Source organism: Bombina bombina, chromosome 5 (assembly GCF_027579735.1).
Source record: "Bombina bombina isolate aBomBom1 chromosome 5, aBomBom1.pri, whole genome shotgun sequence".
NCBI classification, from domain to species: Eukaryota; Metazoa; Chordata; class Amphibia; order Anura; family Bombinatoridae; genus Bombina; species Bombina bombina.
In genome coordinates, this window is record NC_069503.1 from 61,620,550 (window position 1) to 61,643,089 (window position 22,540).

Consider the following 22,540-nt stretch of genomic DNA (forward strand, 5'->3'; position numbering starts at 1 on the left):
AGGCTCATATGCTAATTTCTAAGCCTTTGAGGGCTGCCTCTTATCACAGGCTTTTTAAATATCTTTTCAACACAAAGAGACAGAAAGTACACGTGGGCCATATAGATAACACTGTGTTCAGGCACAGGGGGTTATTTAATAATTAGCACAACACAATGCTAAATGCAAGACAATAGATAATAAACAGTCACAGTCATGTGATCAGGGGGCTGGAAGAAGGTTCCTAGATACAAGGTAATCACAGAGGTAAAAAGTATATTAATATAACTGTGTTGGTTATGCAAAACTGGGGAATGGGTACTAAAGGGATTATCTATCTTTTAAAACAATAACAATTTGATGGTAGACTGTCCCTTTAAGCATGGGCTACAGGGGGGTTTAATTAAAATGAACTACTACATAGGAATAAGTCATTATAAATGTTATGTTGACTGTCCCTTTAATGATTCAGATATGGTGTGTCATTTTAAACAACTTTCCTATTTGGTTTTATCATCAAATTTGCTTTGTTCTCTTGGTATTCTTTATTGAAAGCTAAACCTAGGTTGTCAGCTTCTTATCTCAGCACTTGAAGGATTCAAGAGTTTTACACAGCTAAACAGTGCTAGTGTTCATGTGGGCCATATAGATAAAATTGTACTAACTCACATGGAGTTATTTATGAGTTAGCACTGATTGGCTAAAATACTAGTGTCAAAAGCACTGAGATAAGGGGACAGTCTGCAGAGGCTTTAGATACAAGGTAATCAGAGAGGTAAAAAGTATATTAATATAATCGTGTTGTTATGCAAAACTGGTTAATGGGTAATAAAGGAATTATCTATCTTTTTAAAATATAACAATTCTGGAGTAGACTGTCCCTTTAAGCACAGATTTAAGTGCTTTTTCTATTGGTTACAACAGATCATACTTTGGCCGTGTTTTCATTGCGGTGGTAAAGTTTGGAAACTGCTGGTGTCATAAAAATTCTCCATAGACTTTAATGGCGATAAATGTTTTTATCACTTAGTTTTCACAATTTACCACTTCAATGGAATTTAGGTCTTTGTGTTTTACAGCTGACAAAGCCCTTTATGGCAATAACATTAGTTGTATAAATGTATATAATGCACCATCATTTATATCAGGGAGACATAGAGGAATAAAATATCCACACACACATTTTAAAACTATAAAAAATAAAACTTGCTGATTTGGCCTATTGAATCCACTACCTGTACTCAAAATTGAATACTTAAGTATTGGATATTGAAAAGCTATGTAAACAAGGGCCAACAGAAGACATTACACTCCTAGGGCTCCATTACATATATAGCGTCGCCTGCAAAATTCTCCGCTGCCGGATTTTACGCGATTTTGGTATTACATATAGGGCGTAGCATACAAGTTACGCGCGTATATTTCACACTTCGGACATACTTTTTATCGTCATAGACTAACATAGAACAGCCGCGCAATTTGGTATCCAATATACAGCGTAAGGAATTACGCGCGCAGAATTCAGAAAATCTACTCCATTCTCATCTCGCCACATATTGCAGGCACAGCAACCCTTGCACTGACTAAAAAAGCAACGTAACTCCCTGTAAGCCTTAAAGGGACATTATACACTCATTTTTTCTTTGCATAAATGTATTGTAGATGATCTATTTATATAGCCCATACAGTTTTTTGTTTGTTTGTTTTTTATGTATAGTTTTTCTTATTTTTAAATAACATTGCTCTGATTTTCAGACTCCTAACCAAGCCCCAAAGTTTTATGAGAATACCGTCAGCTACCTACTCCAGCTTGCTCCTGTTTGTGTAAAGGGTCTTTTCATATGCAAAAGAAGGAGGGAGTTTCTTATTTCCCACTTGCAGTGGGCTTTCCAACTACCTTTTCAACAGAGCTAAACTGAGAGCTTCCAAAGTAAGTTTTAAAACCGGTTTATACTGGATTTTTATATCAGTATCTCTGCATCTTATTCTTTATAGTAGTGTCTATTACATGCAGTTATATGAAAATGAGTGTATACTGTCCCTTTAACAAACACATACATTTAAGCAGCATCTCAAGGTTAAAGGGACAGTATACTATGATATTGGTTTTTTAAGGTTTGTGTATTTGAAATAGCTGATTTTGTTGTTTGAAGCCACAACATAATCAAATGGATTGAGCTTGTAGGTAGAATCAGATCTCATCACTTTATCACATTATGGACATATACCTGCTTCTTTATCTTATATCTGTAGGTAGAATCAGATCTCATCACTTTATCACATTGTGTACATATACCTGCTTCTTTATCTTATATCTGTAGGTAGAATCAGATCTCATCACTTTATCACATTGTGTACATATACATGTATTTATCTTATATCTGTAGGTAGAATCAGATCTCATCACTTTATCACATTGTGTACATATACATGTATTTATCTTATATCTGTAGGTAGAATCAGATCTCATCACTTTATCACATTGTGTACATATACATGCTTCTTTATCTTATATCTGTAGGTATAATCAGATCTCATTACTTTATCACATTGTGTACATATATCTGCGTCTTTATCTTAAATATGTAGGTATAATCAGATCTCATTACTGTATCACATTGTGTACATATACATGTGTCTATCTTATATCTGTAGGTATAATCAGATCTCAATACTTTATCACATTGTGTACATATACATGTATTTATCTTATATCTGTTGGTGTAATCAGATCTCATTACTGTATCACATTGTGTACATATACCTGCTTCTTTATCTTATATCTGTAGGTATAATCAGATCTCATTACTGTATCACATTGTGTACATATACCTGCTTCTTTATCTTATATCTGTAGGTAGAATCAGATCTCATCACTTTAGCACATTGTGGACACATACTTGCTTATTTACTTTAAATGTGTTCTCAAAACAATCAACAATACTTGGAGGAGAGAACAATGGGAAATCATAATTGTATTACGTTCATCTCTTTAGAACCCACTGGAGTGTAATTTATTCTAATGTTAACACAGCTTGGCATTGATGCCAAAATATATAAAGGGACAATAAAGTCCAAAGAAAAGCTTCTTGTTTCAAATAGGGCATGTTATTTCAAACTACTTTCAGATTTAATTCTAACACTTGCTTTGTTCTTTTGGTATTCTTAGTTGAAAGCTAAACCTAGGATGGCTCATATGATAATTTCTAAGACCTTCTTGAAGGCTGCCTCTTTGCAATTGTGTCAAACCAATCACAGACAACACAACCTCTCACCTGCAGCCTTAAAACACCTGATAATGCCCACCCTATCAGTAACATCACTACTATATATACCCTTGTGTCAATTTAGATTGGATGTGAGATACATTGATTTACATCTTAGAAGTGAATATTACTATATGTACCCTTCATAAACAACTATTGTGGATGTGAGTTATAGTACAAGAATATGTCATAAACATGATAATATTACCTTTTTTATTGCCATTTCTACACAGGCCTTATTCTATGTTTTAACAATATTAGTGTAATATAACAAACCTCACATGGATGTGGAGGACAATTATATGGTAAATAACAGGACAAGATTTATGGTGAACTATAAGAATATTTATTTATTTTTTGGCTTCTTGGGTGAGGGAGCTGAGGTGACTGTAGTGGATTTCCTTGTTCTCCTGGTTTGAGAAGATTCTGCTGGTGTGCTGGCCACAGATGATAGGCTGGAGCCAGTGTCCTGCTGGTGTGTAAAGTGCTCAACCAACACACCCAAGAGTTGATTTTGTTCTCTCCATCTATTGTCCATTTGCATCTGCATATCAGACAGAATTTGCATCATCTGTGACTGGTTATGAACACTTGCACTTAACGATGCTGCCATGTCCCTCTGTAGCTCTATGCTACGTTGTTTTCTCCTCTCTTGGCTCCTGATGAACCTCTCTTGGCCTCTTTGTATGCTCTCAGTGCTTGTTATGAGCCTTCTCTGGAGTGCAATGTATTCCTCACCCAGGGGAGAATACAATGCATCCACAGGCTCTTGAGCAACAGGGCTTCTAGGTGCTTGTGGGGCAGGGTCACCTGCATCTGCTGTTGCTTGAGGTGAAGGGCCAGCTTCAACTGCTGGTTCATGTGGGGCAGGGCCAGCTTCAACTGCTGGTTCATGTGGGGCAGGGCCAGCTTCAACTGCTGGTTCATGTGGGGCAGGGTCACCTGCATCTGATGGTGCTTGAGGTGCAGCTGTAGAATCTGCTATATTTCCGTCTGCAGATGGTGGAGCTCATCCAATTGCTGAGGATGGTGGAGCTCTCATGGTTGGTTTATAGTCCCACTGATGATGAGTGTGTAACCACTCAGCCTGTCCAATTGGAACTTCCTTTGACATTGTCTGTGGGTAAAATCCCTGACTGCCATGAGATTGTGTTGTGGGGGGTAAATACATGGACCCTTTGTGGCTGTCTTGGCTCCCCCTTAAAGCCAAAGGTAGGATATTCCTCTGGCCAGGAATCTTGCCAGGGGTCATATGGCAATGGTGATGGCATCACTCTTGGGTACTCAACTGAAGCAATCCAACCATGCTCATGCCTGGGAACTGTTTGTGCGGTTGCCTGAAGACTGGTGGTGGTGCCATGGATGTTTGTATCCTCTGTATTCTCTACCGCCAACCATGACGTTTTTCTCCTTTTGGCAATGCCTTTGCCCTTCTCCTGCCAAAGAGGTCAATGTAATTGTCCATGATGGCCTGGACAAGGGCAACATTTTCATCAAATGAGAAGTTGGGACATCTCAGCCTCTCATCCTCCATGGACACTTGGCTTCATCCTTGTGATGTCCCTGGTGTGGGTTCCTCACTATCCTCTCCCTACTCCCCCCTTCTGTCCACATGTGCACCCTCTGTCCCTCTCCTAGATGTGCCTGCTCTCTGGGGCTCTCGGGCATCTCCCCTCCCATCATCCCTTCTAACTCTCTAACTCCACTTACTCCCTGATGGGACCTCACTGCCTCCTCCTGTCCTCTCCAATACTCCTCTCCCCTGCTGCCTACCTCTCCCTGCCATCCTCACACTAAATCCCACTACACACACTCACTCCCAGTTCAATCACACACAATCACAACCAAACACTCAGCCTATCACACTGTAAAAATCAAATAAAATGTGTGAGGTGTTAGAAAAAAAAGTGTGGTGTATTTTGTATATGTATGTATGCAAAATATGTGTGTAATATGTAAAAATATGTGTAAGTGTACAAACTTAATCAAACAACAATGCGACCTAACTAACTCCTCTGCACCTCTCTCTCTCTCTCTCTCTCTCTCTACTCTGACTAATCCTCCACTCCAGTGTAGTGTGTTGTAGCTCAACGAACCATCCAAATACACTGAAGAAAATGGAGGCTGCGCATGGGTTTATATATGAATTTTTAATAGCGTAATTAGGTGTTGCATTTTTATTTTGAAATCTGTCAATTTTTAAGAGTGTTAGCCTAATTTGCATAAAACTACTCTTTATTTACACTTTCCCTGGACAAAATACTGGCGTAAGTTATTTGCGACGACTAAAATGTGTATTTGCACATTTCAGAAGATCGCCAGTTTGTCCTACTTACGCCAGTTTAGCATCTAACGGCACAGTATATGTAATACCCCGATGTGCGAGGTGAAATTACGGGCAGCGCAGGTTCCCACGCTTGCGCCGAAACCATATATGTAATCACGCCCCTAGAGGTTAGTAGGACTAATCTGTACTAAATGTTGATTATAAATTCTCTCTAAATATTGGGCTTTGGTTTACAGACAGAGATAAGATAAGGAATTATTTCTGTGTGTAGAATGTGATACAATAAATAGGTATGATCTCTCTAAAGTTTAGCCCATTTTAATTAGTTGTGGTTTCAAAGAGATACAACCTAAATGAACAAAATACACACAACACACAAAAGTTCTGGTGTAGCAAAATATTGGAGTCAAAGATTAATGATAAAAGGCTCTCATGTGGGATGTCAAAGCAGCTTCAACCAAAATACCAACAATAACAGCTCGTTAGAGAGCAAACCTCACCTCCTCGGCAAAGGCACACAGCGTCCGGCTGATAAGTAAAGCGCTTTTTTTTCGATTCCGGCAAACCCGGTCGCCAGGAACCATCCGCTACACATACCTTGGTAGAGACCAGTCTCGGGACGTAAGCACGTAGAGCCGCGCTCCCCTCCTGGGTCCGGTCAATCTTGCAGAGTACCCAATACACGGGCGAGAGTGCCGAACTGCTGGGGGTGTGTCAGCTGTAGGTAAGCGATCGCCAATCACCACATCCAAAAGGTAAGCGATGCAGGTACAGAGCCTTAAGATCCAGTAACGATCTGTCCTGAAGCAATAAGTGGACCCCTCGTGGCCCACAGAAACAACATCAAACGAACAAAGGGGCTCAGGATCACTGTATATGTTAACCATAAAAACAGTCTTTATTAGAACCATTAAAATTACACACACAGGAGGTAGTGACTGTTCTTACGCGTTTCGGCGAACTGTCGTAATCATAGACCTATAGAACGTTAGTCAATTAGCAATTTAAAAAGCATGTAAAACACATTCATTGGTTGGAATGTGATCAAACACCTGCTATACCTAAACACATGATTTAACCCTTACAGTGGATAAGGACAGAGGTAGATGCACATAGAAAAAATAGCAAAACATGGTACATAATAATAATAATACAAGATAAAAAGATATATTGTTGCATAAGTGGAGAAACAAAGTGAAACAAATTGTTATTATATATTCTAGACAAGTGTACAAACACCAAAGCAACAAGTGTGAGACAGTAAGCAACGGCTTGTCTCATATTAGCTTAGATATATATATTGCACAAATTCATATACTCAAATTTATATTGCACAAGCTCACAGCTATGTCTCACATATACTCAAATTTATATTACACAGAGTAAAATAGAGAAAGATAAATACTTTACTCGCCTGAAAAGGAAAATGCATGCATATGGATAATAAAATATGCAAATAAACAAATATACAAATGTGCAAATATGCATACGTGTATGCCAACACCATCGCAAAGATAGGGTTAAGATGTAAAAATACTTAACATGAGTTACAGAAATATAAACATACACGCATGCATATATGCACATTTAGGGGAACAAATAACTCATTCCCAATAATTGATTACATCAAATTCCGAATTAAAGCCGTTAGGTACTAATGTTGACAACTTAAAAATCCAAAAGGCTTCTTGTCTAGATAGAATTTTTGACTTATTACCTCCCCTTTTTTGGATTGTTGATTCGTTCAATAGCACACCACTTGAAACTTTTTACACACCCTCCATGTATATCCAAAAAATGTCTAGATAATTCTGAACAGCGTGATTCATTTTTAATGTATCCTAGATGTTCCCCGATTCTTGTTCTAACGTCCCTCGTGGTCATACCAACATACTGTAAATTGTGGGCTGTACATTCCACCAGGTATACCACGAAGGACGCTGAACAGTTTACACGCCCTTTTGTTTCAAAAGTTTGACCGGTGGCACATGACTGAAAAGAATTCCCTACTTTAATGTAGTCACAGGCCTTACAGATGTCGATTACCACATCTGAAAGTACCATTAGTGGTTAACCAAGTACTAGATGGACGAGTACTGGGTAGTTGACTGGGGGACAACATATTGCCCAATGTTAAGCCTCTAGAATACACAAATTTGACACCTGTTTCCACTACTTTTTTCAAAGATTTATCTCCATATAAAATGGGGAAATATTTGTGTATGATTTTACAAATAGAAGAGTATTGAGTAGAATACTGAGTGATAAAAAGAGGTGCCATGTCACCATCATCATGTTTATTTTTATTCATGCTTTTTCTACTACTAGTACTCTCAATATTGTCATCACACTCATTCAGGGAATCAACTTGTGTAGACATGTTATTTAGGAGGGTAGCTGAGTAACCTCTATTTGAGAGGCGGCTTTTTATTTTTCTGCTTTCTGTTACAAAATCTTTAGAATCAGAGCAAATGCGTTTGGCTCTGAGAAATTGACTTTTAGCTATCCCCCTAAAAACATGTCGTGGGTGTGCACTCTTGGCGTGCAGTATGGTGTTGCCAGATATTGGTTTTCGAAACAACTTGGTATGAATCTGGTTTTCCCCAATGTCACCCGTAAGGGTGACATCAAGGAAATTAATGGTATCAGGATGCCATTCATAAATGAATTTAACCCCATTGGAGTCACAATTCAAAAACTTGACAAAATTCTCAGCACTTTCCTGCCCCCCCCCCCCCCAAACAAATAAGAGATCATCAATAAATCTTCTGTAAAAGATGATATGCTCAGAAAAGGGATTATTTTCTATGGACCTCAAAGATACCACCCATGTCTTAAATCTTATGAAAGATTTAGATTGGGAGGAATCGGATATGTGGCTAACGATTGATGTAAAAGCGCTTTACACTTCGATACCCCACGATAAAGGTCTGGAGGCAGTCAATTTCTTTCTACGAAGAACTGGTTACACGGATGAGTATACACAATATATTTTGAGGGTACTGCAGTTCCTTTTGACACACAATTATTTTACTTTTGAGGGGGTTTTCTACCTCCAGAGATGCGGGACAGCCAGGGGTGCTAAATTTGCACCCTCTTTCGCCAACCTATACATGGGTTGACATTGGAGCTGTCCCGCATCTATGGGGGTGAGAACCCCTTCCGACAGTCTATACGTTTTTACAAACGTTATATAGATGACCTGCTCCTGGTGTGGAGGGGTGCTGAAGACTCGGCAAAGGAATTTGTTGTCTGGTTGAATTCAAATGATATGGGTCTAGAGTTCACTTTTGAACTCAATAAGACCAGAATCAATTTTTTGGATTTAACTTTGATTGGCACTCCCAATGTAGGTATTGAAACTGAGGTTTACAGAAAACCGATAACTGGCAATACTCTCCTCCATGCCAGGAGCAGTCATCCCAAACAAGTTTTCAGGTCTGTGGCGAAGGGACAATTCTCAAGACTCAAGAGGAACTGCTGTGATCCTCAGAGATATGAGACACATGCCAACCAATTGTCTGATCGTTTACTGAGTAGGGGCAATAAACGCCATATTGTAAACCAGACAAGACAGGAAGTTGCCAATGTTGATAGAAAAACGTTGCTAGAAAAATCTGAAGCCAAGAAACAAACCGGTGGAGGAATTTTCTTCACTACAGATTATAGCATGCAATACCACCAAATTTGCAATATTATACAAAGAAATTTCGGATATTTGGCGGTAGATGGAGCTTTAGAAGACACAGTCAGAGAAGGATGTAAGTGCTCCTTTAGAAAGGGAGTTTCCCTGGGCAATATTCTGGCACCCACGCAGCTTAAAGAATCTCAAAGGGGTGACCAGAGCTCATGGTTACGTTTCAAAGGGGTCTATAGATGCCATAACAATTCTTGTAGGGCATGTGAACATGTCATAATAGGTGAAGGTTTCAAGAGTGAAGTGACTAATAGAACCTATAGACATAGTAGGTGTATGAACTGTAGAAGTAAATACACCATTTATTTGGCAGGTTGTGGAGATTGCCACCTACAGTATGTAGGTATGACGACACGAGAGACGTATTAGAGAACACCTCACAGATATCAAAAGCGGTGTCCTGACCACCCCCATGGTGCAGCATTTCAATTTGGTCCATAATAAACAGGTGGATAGTTTTAAATGGACTATTATTGAAATAGTTAACACCAAGAAAAGAGGGGGAGATAGAGATCAGGCACTGGCAAAGCGAGAAGTGTTCTGGATTTTTCATCTCCAGACTATACATCCGAAGGGTCTCAATTCGTCTTACGATCTTATCAATTTTTGGAATTAGTGAGTGACCTTTATAGGAGACAGTCCAGAGTTAGACACATGGCTTAATAACATTTGCCAATTTTTCTAGGTAAGAGGTTTTATTTAGACAAGACCATTTTTGAGTGTCTATTTATTCTCTTTATATTTAAAAATAAGAAATTGTGGCGGTGGTTGCCTATGTGTCTCACTTTAACATTAATTTTAATATCAGAGTTCAATTAGATATAACAAAGTTGCAGGGAATAATAACAATAACAAAATTGTGGTAAAAGACTAAATGATATGCTAGTTCCATAATGTATGTATTTATCTGTCAGCAACTATTTATTCCCTATTCTTTATTGGTCTTGGGATATGGCGGTTAACATATTTTGGAAGAATAGCAGTAAGCAATCTGTGACTTAGCCAAACATTTTGGTTGGCTTTTAATAAGTGTCACTTGGGAAAAAGGCAGCAATATAATAAATAATTAAATGGATTAAAATTTATGAAAATGTTTCTCCATTGTGCAATAGGGAAGATAGAAATTATTACAACATTACTGCCAATAGGATTTTTCTTATTATTATTGCAACATTATAGCATATGTATATGCAAGTGTTTGTCTCTTTTAGGTGACATTTATCATATTTATCACATCTATCTCTGCTAAAAGTTTTTGATGCAATCTATTCAACATATTGTGATTTTTGTATAATTGATACATGTAAATTGCTTTCATTAAGTTTAGCTGAATACAAACATAGAAGTAAGAAGTTAACCTATGTGTCAGCTAAACTGATCAGCAATCAAACAGTTAAAAATCAAAGCATGAGCCCTAGCGAATCAAATGTTTTTACACCTCTTAAATAGCCCATTAGTGAGAAGGTGGTCAGAAAGCTATGAGTACGGCACTCCAGCCGAAACGCGTAAGCTTTGGACACTAAGGGCATGTTTTTGTCTCGTATTCATACATGTATGCTTTTATTGGATTAATAAAGAGAAGAACCTTTTAACTGCAGCTCCGGACTTTATGTATTTTTTCAAGTATGAGCCTATTCCTGCTTGGAGTATTTTGCAGTTGGTGAAATCTTGGAGGCTAAAGTACCTATAGCGGTGTAGAGTGACTACACGTCTTACCTGCTGTCCCGGTTTGCTTTTGGGATCGTCCTGCCGGGTTATGCCATTCTCCCTCGCTCGTAAGTCGGCCGCGTCTGTGTGTTGTCATCTCACGGATCCCCGGAGTGTTTGGATGGACGCCAGTGCAGCATGTGTGCGGCTGTTAGCTCGTGGGAGTATACTCCGAGCAGGACGGCATACCGCAGAGAGCCCAGGAGAGAGAGGTCTCCCGAATGGCTTTCCACTCTAGGCAAAACAGGATTCCTTACAAGGGCCGTGAAGAGAGGGTAAGTCCTGTTTGGGATTAATAAGGAGAAGCGGAGACTCTGACATTCAAGTGTGGTCACTAACAGTGGAGGTACCAATATGTCTCACTATTCCTACACCGCATAAGAGACACTTTCATGTTCCCCAAAGGGTCACCTCTTCACCGGGGTTATTATTTATGTTAGTTCTATTCTTATCAGTTTAATTCCTGTTATGTCCCCTATCAGGGGACGCGTATATGGCATCGATTTTAGGAACCGGGAGATGGAAAAAGATGCACTCATTTCTTCCAACTGATGTGTAAATAACTCCTCTGACAGATCAAGTGAAGCGGCTGTGGTGCTAGTGTTGATGGTGGCGGCAGGCGGGCGAGTGGTAACTTGAGAGGTGCCTGAAGCTAAGCTGGAGGAGGATGGTGCATCAAGGTTCCGAGGGGAAGCTGTAGAAGATTGGGTGTCCTGTGTTAGCCAGTCAACTATGTCCTCAGAACTGTTCGAGTTTGGGGGACGTGGCCTGTGAACACTGGGCATTATTCTAGGGCCAAAGGGAATCACAGCACCATGAACACGACGGCCCCTGCGGGGTGGCCTGCCTCTACCTGTCATTTTTTTTTTCAATTAGTGGTACTATGCATGCAAGCTACTGTGACAACAGATATGAGTGGCACTGTGCACTGGCAGAAGTTGGCAGAATGCAAGCGTGTGTGTCAGGCCTACAGCGTCTAGACAACTAACTGCTATTCAATCTATTACAGTCAAAATTGTATTTTTTTTTTTTAAATGTACACTGCAATTAAATTACACAGGAAAAAAAAAAATCAGACATGTTCTAGCCCTAAAAAGGACTTTTTGGGGTGCTGTCCTTACAGCAGAGATCAGATGAGTCCTTCAGGACTGTAGTGGACACTGAATACACTAGCCTAGCTATCGATTTCCCTATTAAATCAGCAGCAGCTACACTGTCCCTCCTCTCACTAAGAATGCAGCTTCCGAATGAATCTAAAATGGATGCTGTCCAGGAGGTAGGAGGGTCTGGGAGGGAGGGTCTACTGCCGATTGGCTGGAATGTGTCTGCTGACTGTGAGGTACAGGGTCAAAGTATTACTCAATGATGACGAATAGGGGCGGATCGAACATTGCATATTTTCGCCCGCCACGGCGAACGCGAACAAGGTATGTTCGCCGGGAACTATTCGCCGGCGAACTATTCGCGACATCACTAGTTAAGCCTTATAACGCTGCTTTTTTACTACCGCTGCTATTACGAGTCTTGCAGATTTAGGGGCACTGCACACTTTTTTGTCCTTACCGCAAATCAAGTTACGCAATTTGCGTATAGTCTATTTTCAATGGGACTTCCATAGCGCCGGTATTACGAGGTTGTCCTGGGAGGTCAAAAAGTGAGCGGTACACCCTATCCTGTCAAGATTCGTACCTTATTTTAAAGTCAGTAGTTATGAGTTTTACACTACAAAGCTGTAGCATAAAACACATAACTAAAGTGCACCCATAAACTACCTATTAATCCCTAAACCGAGGCCCTCCCGCATCGCAAACACTATAATAAAAATATTAACCCCTAATCTGCCGCTCCCGACATCGCCGCCACTATAATAAACATATTAACCCCTAAACCGCCACACTCCCGCCTCTCAAACATTAGTTAAATATTAACACCTAATATGCCGTCCTTAACATCGCCGCCCCCTACCTACATTTATTAACCCCTAATCTGTTGCCCCCAACGTCGCCGCCACTATATTAAATTTATTAACCCCAAAATCTAAGTCTAACCCTAACCTTGACACCCCCTAACTTATTATTTTAACTAGGTAGAATAGTTACTAAATAGTTATTAACTATTTACTAACTACCTAGCTAAAATAAAATACAAATTTACCTGTAAAATAAAACCTAACCTAAGTTACACTAACACTACACTACAATTAAATAAATTCCCTATATTAAATAATCGGAATTAAGGTTAAAAAAATCCTAATGGCTGATTTCATCAGTTAATAGGATTTTTTCAACCTTAATTCTGATCGGCTGATAGAATTCTATCAGCCAATGAGAATCTAAGGGACGCCATCTTGGATGACGTTACTTAAAGGTACCTTCATTCGTCAGGTAGTCGTCATTGGAAGAGGATGCTCCGTGCCGGATGTCTTGAAGATGGACCCGCTATGCGCCGGATGAATGAAGATAGAAGATGCCGTCTGGATGAAGACTTCTGCCTGTCTGAAGGACCACTTCTCTAGGCTTGGATGAAGACTTCTCCCTGCTTCGTTGAGGACTTCTTGGCCCTTTGATGAGTACTTCTCCCAGCTTCGTGGAGGATGGATGTCTGATCTTCAAAACTGTAAGTGGATCTTCAAAACTGTAAGGGGATCTTCAGGGGGTTAGTGTTAGGTTTTTTAAGGGTGTATTGGGTGGGTTTTATTTTTAGGTTAGGGCTTTGGGCAGCAATAGAGCTAAATGCCCTTTTAAGGGCAATGCCCATCCAAATGCCTTTTCAGGACAATGGGGAGCTTAGGATTTTTTAGTTAGGGTTTTATTTGGGGGGTTGGTTGTGTGGGTGGTGGGTGGGTTTTACTGTTGGGGGGTTGTTTGTAATTTTTATTACAGGTAAAAGAGCTGATTTCTCTGGGGCAATGCCACACAAAAGACCCTTTTAAGGGCTATTGGTAGTTTAGTTTAGGCTAGGGGTTTTTTCTCTTGTAAGGTGTATCCAGTCCACGGATCATCCATTACTTGTGGGATATTCTCATTCCCAACAGGAAGTTGCAAGAGGATCACCCACAGCAGAGCTGTCTATATAGCTCCTCCCCTAACTGCCACCTCCAGTCATTCTCTTGCAACTCTCGACAAGCATGGAAGCAGTAAGAGAGATGTGGTGAAATGTAGTTGTTGTTTCTTCAATTCAAAAGTTTGTTATTTTTAAATGGTACCGGAGTTGTACTATTTTTGTCCCAGGCAGAAAATAGAAGAAGAATCTGCCTGTGATCTCTAATGATCTTAGCAGGTTGTAACTAAGATCCATTGCTGTTCTCACACATAACTGAAGAGAGAGGTAACTTCAGCTGGGGAATGGCGTGCAAGTTATCCTGCTATGAGGTATGTGCAGTTTAAATTTTTTCTAGAAGAATGTAAATGCTAGAAAATGCTGCTGTTACCAGATTTATTTAAGGTAAGCCTGATTACAGTGATTTAATAGCGACTAGTATCATGCTTACTGTTAGAGGTAATACTCTTATTATTTTTCAATTCCTGTCATATAAAACGTTTGCTGGGAGTGCTTAAACGTTTTTATATATTTTTTGGTGATAAAAACTTTATTGGGGCCTAGTTTTTTCCACATGGCTGGCTTAAAATTGCCTAGAAATAGTTCCCTTAGGCCTCTCACTGTGTAGACATGAGTGGGAGGGGCCTAATTTCGCGCCTAAGTGCGCAGTAACTTTTGCAGACTGAGACATCCAGTTTTCCTGAAGGAGTTCCCTGAATGCTATAGGACCTCTCTAAAGGGTTTTTGGGCTTTCCAAAGTCGTTTGTATGGCAAGGTAGGGCCACAGCAGAGCTGTGGCAGTTTGTTGTGACTGTTAAAAAACATTTATATCGTTTTTTTGATCCGGTTTTTAAACTAAGGGGTTAATCATCCATTTGCAAGTGGGTGCAATACTCTGTTAGCTTATTATACACACTGTAAAAATTTCGTTTGATTTACTGCTTTTTTTCACTGTTTTTCAAATTCTGACCTTTTTTATTTTTATTAAAGGCACAGTACTGTTTTTATTTTTTGCACAAGCGTCTGGCGGATGTTCCAGACATTCAGGTAATTTGTCAGGCTTTAGTTAGAATCAAGCCTGTGTTTAAACCTGTTGCTCCGCCATGGAGTTTAAATTTGGTTCTTAAAGTTCTTCATTCCATAGATATAAAGCTTTTATCTTGGAAAGTTCTATTTTTGGTAACTATTTCCTCGGCTCGTAGAGTTTCAGAGTTATCTGCCTTACAATGTGATTCCCCTTATCTGATCTTCCATGCAGATAAGGTAGTTTTGCGTACCAAACCTGGGTTTTTACCTAAGGTGATATCTAATAAGAATATCAATCAGGAGATTGTTGTTCCGTCATTGTGCCCTAATCCTTCTTCAAAGAAGGAACGTCTATTACACAATCTGGACGTGGTTCGTGCTTTAAAGTTTTACTTACAAGCTACTAAAGACTTTCGTCAAACATCTGCATTGTTTGTTGTCTATTCTGGACAGAGGAGAGGCCAAAAGGCTTCGGCAACTTCTCTTTCGTTTTGGCTAAGGAGTATAATACGCTTAGCTTATGAGACTGCTGGCCAGCAGCCTCCTGAAAGGATTACAGCTCATTCTACTAGAGCTGTGGCTTCCACATGGGCCTTTAAAAATGAGGCTTCTGTTGAACAGATTTGCAAGGCGGCGACTTGGTCTTCGCTTCATACTTTTTCAAAATTCTATAAATTTGATACTTTTGCTTCTTCGGAGGCTATTTTTGGGAGAAAGGTTTTACAGGCAGTGGTACCTTCCGTTTAAGTACCTGCCTTGTCCCTCCCTTCATCCGTATACTTTTGCTTTGGTATTGGTATCCCACAAGTAATGGATGATCCGTGGACTGGATACACCTTACAAGAGAAAACATAATTTATGCTTACCTGATAAATTTATTTCTCTTGTGGTGTATCTAGTCCACGGCCCGCCCTGTCATTTTAAGGCAGGTGTTTTTTAATTTTAAACTACAGTCCCCACTGCACCCTATAGTTTCTCCTTTCTCTTGCTTGTCTTCGGTCGAATGACTGGAGGTGGCAGTTAGGGGAGGAGCTATATAGACAGCTCTGCTGTGGGTGATCCTCTTACAACTTCCTGTTGGGAATGAGAATATTCCACAAGTAATGGATGATCCGTGGACTGGATACACCATAAGAGAAATAAATTTATCAGGTAAGCATAAATTATGTTTTTTTTTTTATTTTGAGGGGTTGTTTTTTATTTTGAAAGGGCTATTAGATTAGGTGTAATTAGTTTAAAGATCTTGTAATTTGTTTTTTATTTTCTGTAATTTAGTGGTTTTTTTTGTAATTTAGCTAATTTTATTGAATTTAGTTAATTGTATTTAATTTAGGGAATTTTTTTAATTGTTAGGTGTTAGTGTAACTTAGGTTAGGTTTTATTTTACAGGTACATTTGTATTTATTTCATCTAGTTAGTTAACTATTCTACCTAGTTAAAATAAATACAAACTTGCCTGTAAAATAAAAATAAAACCTAAGCTAGCTACAATGTAACTTTTAGTTATATTGTAGCTAGTTTAGGGTTTATTTTACAGGTAAGTATTTAGTTTGAAATAGGAATTATTTAGGTAATAATAGTAGGTTTTATTTAGATTTATTTTAATTATATTTAAGTTAGCGGGTGTTAGGTTTAGGGTTAGACTTAGGTTTAGGGGTTAATAAATATAATATAGTGGCGGCAACGTTGGGGGCAGCATATTAGGGGTTAATAAATGTAGGTAGGTGGCGTCGATGTTAGGGGTGGCAGATTAGGGGTTAATAATATTTAACTTGTGTTTGCGATGCGGGAGTACAGCGGATTAGGGGTTAATATATTTATTATAGTGGCGGCGGCAGATTAGGGTTTAATAACATTATGTAGATGTCGGCGATGTTGTGGGCAGCAGATTAGGGGTTAATAAATATAATGTTGGTGCCGGCAATGTTGGGGGTGGCAGATTAGTGGTTAATAAGTATAATGTAGGTGGCGGCGGCGTCCGGAGCGGCAGATTAGGGGTTAATAAGTATAATGCAGTTATTGGCGATGTCGGGGGCGGCAGATTAGGGGTTAATAAGTGTAAGGTTAGGGGTGTTTAGACTCGGGGTTCATGTTAGGGTGTTAGGTGTAAACATAACTTTAGTTTCCCCATATGAATCAATGGGGCTGCGTTACTGAGCTTTACGCTGCTTTTTTGCATGTGTTAGACTTTTTCTCAGCCGGCTCTCCCCATTGATGTCTATGGGGAAATCATGCACGAGCACGTACAACCAGCTCACCGCTGAATTAAGCAGTGGTGGTATTGGAGTGCGGTATGGAGCACAATTTTGCTCTACACTCACTTCTTGCCTTTTAACGCCGGGTTTGTAAAAACCTTTAATACCAACGCTGTAGGAAAATGAGTGGTGAGAATAAAGTGCAAGTTAGTACCGCACCCCTCATAAAGCAAAACTCGTAATCTGGCCTATAGTAAGTTTTATTGCAATGTATTTTTATTATGCATCTGTGGTTTTGTAATTCTATATTTTATGGTCCTTTAAAATAGACTGAATTTGCCGAAAGAACATATCTCATTATATTATCACTCTATGTAGACAAAAAATTTTTTTCTTTTCTTAACTCTCTCCAAGATAACAATTGAAATTAACATTTTTGTGCCTATCTCTCCCACACCCCTTTGCAGTGTGATTTAAAGGGACACTCGATCAAAATTAAACTTTCATTATTCAGATAGAGCATGCCATTTTAAACACCTTTCCAATTAACTTCCATTAATAAAATGTGCACAGTCTTTTTATATTTAAACTTTTTGAGTCACTAGCTCCCACTGAGCATGTGCAAGAATAAGTGTGTATGCATTTGTGAATGGCTGATGGCTATCACATGGTACGTGTATGCATTTGTGATTGGCTGATGGCTGTCACATGGTACGTGTATGCATTTGTGATTGGCTAATGGCTGTCACATGGTAGACGGGGAGAGGAAAAAGACATAACTTTTAAAATTTTCAGAAAAAAATCTATTACTCATTTGAAGTTCAGACTAAGTGCTATTGCATTGTCTTGTTTATCTTGCATTTGTTGATTATGCAAATCTACTGTGTTGACGGGTCCTTTAAAGGGACAGTCTACACCACAATTGTTATTGTTTTAAAAGATAGATAATCCCTTTATTACCCTTTCCCCAGTTTTGCATAACCAACACAGTTATATTAATATACTTTTAACCTCTGTGATTATCTTGTATCTAAGCCTCTGCAAACTGCCCCTTTATTTCAGTTCTTTTGACAGACTTGCAGTATAGCCAATCAGTGCCTGCTCCCAGATAACTTTACGTGCACGAGCACAGTGTTATCTATATGAAATACATGAACTAACACCCTCTAGTGGTGAAAAACTGTTAAAATGCATTCTGAAAAGATGTGGCCTTCAAGGTCTAAGAAATTAGCAAATGAACCTCCTAGGTTAAGCTTTCAACTAAGAATACCAAGAGAACAAAGCAAAATTGGTGATAAAAGTAAAATGGAAAATTGTTTAAAATTACATGCTCTATCTGAATCATGAAAGTTTATTTTGGCCTAGACTGTCCCTTTAAGACAACTCAGTATTAACCAAGAGAAGTTAAAGGACTGGGGGTGGAGCACATGACAAAATGTCTGACAGTGAGAATTAGTAGGAAGTGCAATACCAATACTGCAGTATCCAATTTAACTTATATTTAAACAAATTATATTTAACATTTCTTTCAGGAGAAAATATTGTTTCATATAACTGATAGAAAACAAAGATTATAATATATTTGTACAGTTGTGATAGGGCCCCTCTTAAATAGATTTTCTACCATTGTGTTGTATAGATCTGAGAAGATTCATATTTAAGGGGCAATTATAACACCCATAGAGCTCACTGCTAAATGCTTGTGCTGAATCAATAGCACATATGTAATAACCTAATCAGCTGATCTGTATCACATGAATTGTTATGTGTGCCTTTAATTATACCATACGTACAGTTAATCAGAACCATTATTTATTATTATCTGTCTAAACCATTTAATATACTTTTTACAGACACGGCCAGAGCACTGAGAGATATCAGGTATTGATGTAACTGGAGTGAATAAGGGAACCTTCTTCCTGACCATAGACATTGGAGCCTGTTATCAGCATGAACTCATATGTGTTAGGTGAGTAAAATAGATATTATGCTGACTTTAATTACTGGGAAAATAGAATAGATCACTCATTAAACAAATATAAGCTATTATATTTATATCTGCATCTTTAAGAGCATTTGTGTCAGTGACCATTATAAAGAAGAAGCAACCCCCATTGGGCTGAGGAGGATGGTAAAAAATACTACTCCCCCTCTGTCCTTTTAGACAGATCATGTCCAACAACTGCCTAACCTCACCCCCTGACCTGGTTCATTACGCAGAACACCGGCAACTCCATCTTCCTCTGCACTGACCTCGCTCATGTAACACCCATAACTACACTTATGCCTGCCTTGTTCCCATTTGTGGAACACCCACCACTGATTTGTGTGCTTAATTTTACAGTGAGTATTATTAAACTAATAAAGTTTTTGGCTGCTTATATAAATAGAACAACCACAGCTGAAAACTAAAGATTATCATAAGGTCACTGCTTCTTACCCTCTCAAAGCTTCTCACACTGATGATTAGTCTGTGATGATTAAGACATCATGTTCTCACCCAACTGGGTGAGCATGAGCCGTGCAGGGCTGTTTGTGCATTTACTTGTGCAATGTTTAATGAGGATGGTGGATGCCATCTCTCTTGCCCAGAATACAGATGTACTTGTTCACTGGCTGAGAACATTATCCACACGCACCTTGTTTAATGGAGCCCATAACTTCTTTTCATCAGTAATCAGTAATTTAGTTTACTGTGATGTATTAATGTTTAGATTCTAGGCATCCTTTTTCAATTTGTGATTTACAGGTAAATAAATTTAAAAATACAAAACGGAAGACATTTTTTGAGTATAAAAAAAATATTTTTTAATTGAGATGAATTATATTATAAAGAATAAACATTCTTATTTTTCTTTATTCCATTTCTTTTTATGTAGACAAGCACATGAGTAGTTCATATCCATCCTTCACTACAGGAAGCATCAGAATGATACCGCAAACTCCAAAAGTCTTAGACACTGACTATTCACAAACATTGGGGATATCACCGCAGATATTTAAAGAAGATGGTGATTTTGCAGGAACTGGGCAGCAATCACTTTCTACAGAGTGTAATTTAGTCATCAAACAAGAGGACAACATTTATGCCTTATCTAGTGAAATTATTATCCCTGAGGATAAACCACACACATTTACTGAGTTTTCAAAACATATTAAAGAAGAGAAAAGTCTACAGTCTAGCCAAATGATTCATACAAAGGAGAAACCTTTCAAATCTACAAAATGTGAGAAAAGCTTTAGATGGGAGTCTCCTCTACTAGAACACTACAAAATTCACACAGTTGAGAAACCACACAAATGTTTTACACAAATGGATCATCTGAAAACTCATAAAAAGATTCAGATAGGAGAAAAATCTTTCACATGTACAGAGTGTGGAAAAGGTTTTACAAAAAAGAGTAGTCTGAAAACTCATGAAAGGATTCACACAGGAGAAAAGCCTTTCACATGTACAGTGTGTGGAAAAAGTTTTACAGTAAAGAGTAAACTGAAAACTCATGAAAGGATTCACACAGGAGAAAAGCCTTTCACATGTACAGTGTGTGGAAAAAGTTTTACACATATGAATAATCTGAAAACTCATGAAAGGATTCACACAGGGGAAAAGCCTTTCACATGTACAGAGTGTGGAAAATGTTTTACACATATAAATTGTCTGAAAACTCATGAAAGGATTCACACAGGAGAAAAGTGTTTCACATGTACAGAGTGTGGAAAACGTTTTACACAAGAGAGTAGTCTGAAAACTCATGAAAGGATTCACACAGGAGAAAAGCCTTTCACATGTACAGAGTGTGGAAAAAGTTTTACGGAAAAGCGTAAACTGAAAACTCATGAAAGGATTCACACAGGAGAAAAGCCTTTCACATGTACAGAGTGCGGAAAATGTTTTACAAGAAAGAGTAAACTAAAAACTCATGAAAGGATTCACACTGGAGAAAAGCCTTTCACATGTACAGAGTGTGGAAAATATTTTACAGAAAAGAGTGATCTGAAAACTCATGAAAGGATTCACACAGGAGAAAAACCTTTCACATGTACAGAGTGTGGAACAAGTTTTACACAAAAGAGTGATCTTAAAAAGCATGAAAGGATTCACACAGGAGAAAAGCCTTTCACATGTACAGAGTGTGGAAAATGTTTTACAGAAAAGAGTAGTCTGAAAACTCATGAAAGGATTCACACAGGAGAAAAGCCTTTCACATGTACAGAGTGTGGAAAAGGTTTTACATATATAAGTTGTCTGAAAATTCATGAAAAGATTCACACAGGAGAAAAGCCTTTCACATGCACAGAGTGTGGAAAAAGATTTACACATAGGAATAATCTGAAAACTCATGAAAGGATTCACACAGGAGAAAAGCCTTTCACATGCACAGAGTGTGGAAAAAGATTTACACATAGGAATAATCTGAAAACTCATGAAAGGATTCACACAGGAGAAAAGCCTTTCACATGCACAGAGTGTGGAAAATGTTTTACAGAAAAGAGTAAACTGAAAACTCATGAAATGATTCACACAGGAGAAAAGCCTTTCACATGTACAGAATGTGGAAAAACTTTTACACATATGAATAATCTGAAAACTCATGAAATGATTCATAGGGGAAGAAACCTTTCACATGTTTATAAAGTGGAAAACAGGTTTTCCATTTAAAGGAGAGTCCACGGCTTAATTCATTACTAGTGGGAAATAAGAACCTGGCCACCAGGAGGAGGCAAAGACACCCCAGCCAAAGGCTTAAATACCTCCCCCACTCCCCTCATCCCCCAGTCATTCTTTGCCTTTCGTCAAATTGGAGGTCTCTTATGAGGGATTCTACCCTTCGCTATGGGACAGGAGTTTAAGTAACCCTTCAAGCTTCTCAGTTGAGGGCCTGGGTGAACGTTAGAGTCCGGAAATGCAGAGGGAGCTTCCCTTTGCTACACCATCCCGACTCATATTAACAGCTCCTACAGCAATCGGCGTTGACGAGTTTTGCAGATTGCTTTCTTCTCTGAAGTCCATGTCAGGAGCAGTGCCACCTGTCACACTTGAAGGTTCCTGTTCCATGGCGTAGATTCTGTGTAGATCGTTTCATTTTTTTATATATATATAATGATTACACAAAAGACAGGGCCACAGTGTGGCACCTTTATCTTTATAGAATCAAGGGTTAATATTCCTGTAAGGGGATTATTGAACGGGGGGGTATGTACATGTGTGATTGCTGCGTTATGTGCTTGGACGTGTCTCTGGAATTTAGTGGAATGGACAGGTTCTCTTCCGGGAGTTTTTGTGCGGTATTTTTTGGCGCTCTCTCATTGGCAGGGGCGGTCCTGCGTAGACAGCCTTATGACC

The 22,540-nt window shown here is 38.9% G+C and overlaps 1 protein-coding gene across 1 annotated transcript in view; it reads left to right on the forward strand.

The window, feature by feature from the left end:
• Nucleotides 1-21,899, forward strand: part of LOC128659856 (oocyte zinc finger protein XlCOF6-like) — a 146,894-nt gene extending 124,995 nt beyond the window's left edge. The window contains exon 3 of the mRNA XM_053713430.1: nucleotides 20,583-21,899. Within this exon, the coding sequence (XP_053569405.1) occupies nucleotides 20,583-21,856 (1,274 nt within the window). The 3' untranslated portion in view covers nucleotides 21,857-21,899. The remainder of the gene's footprint in view (nucleotides 1-20,582) is intronic.
• The last annotated feature ends 641 nt before the right edge of the window (nucleotides 21,900-22,540 follow it).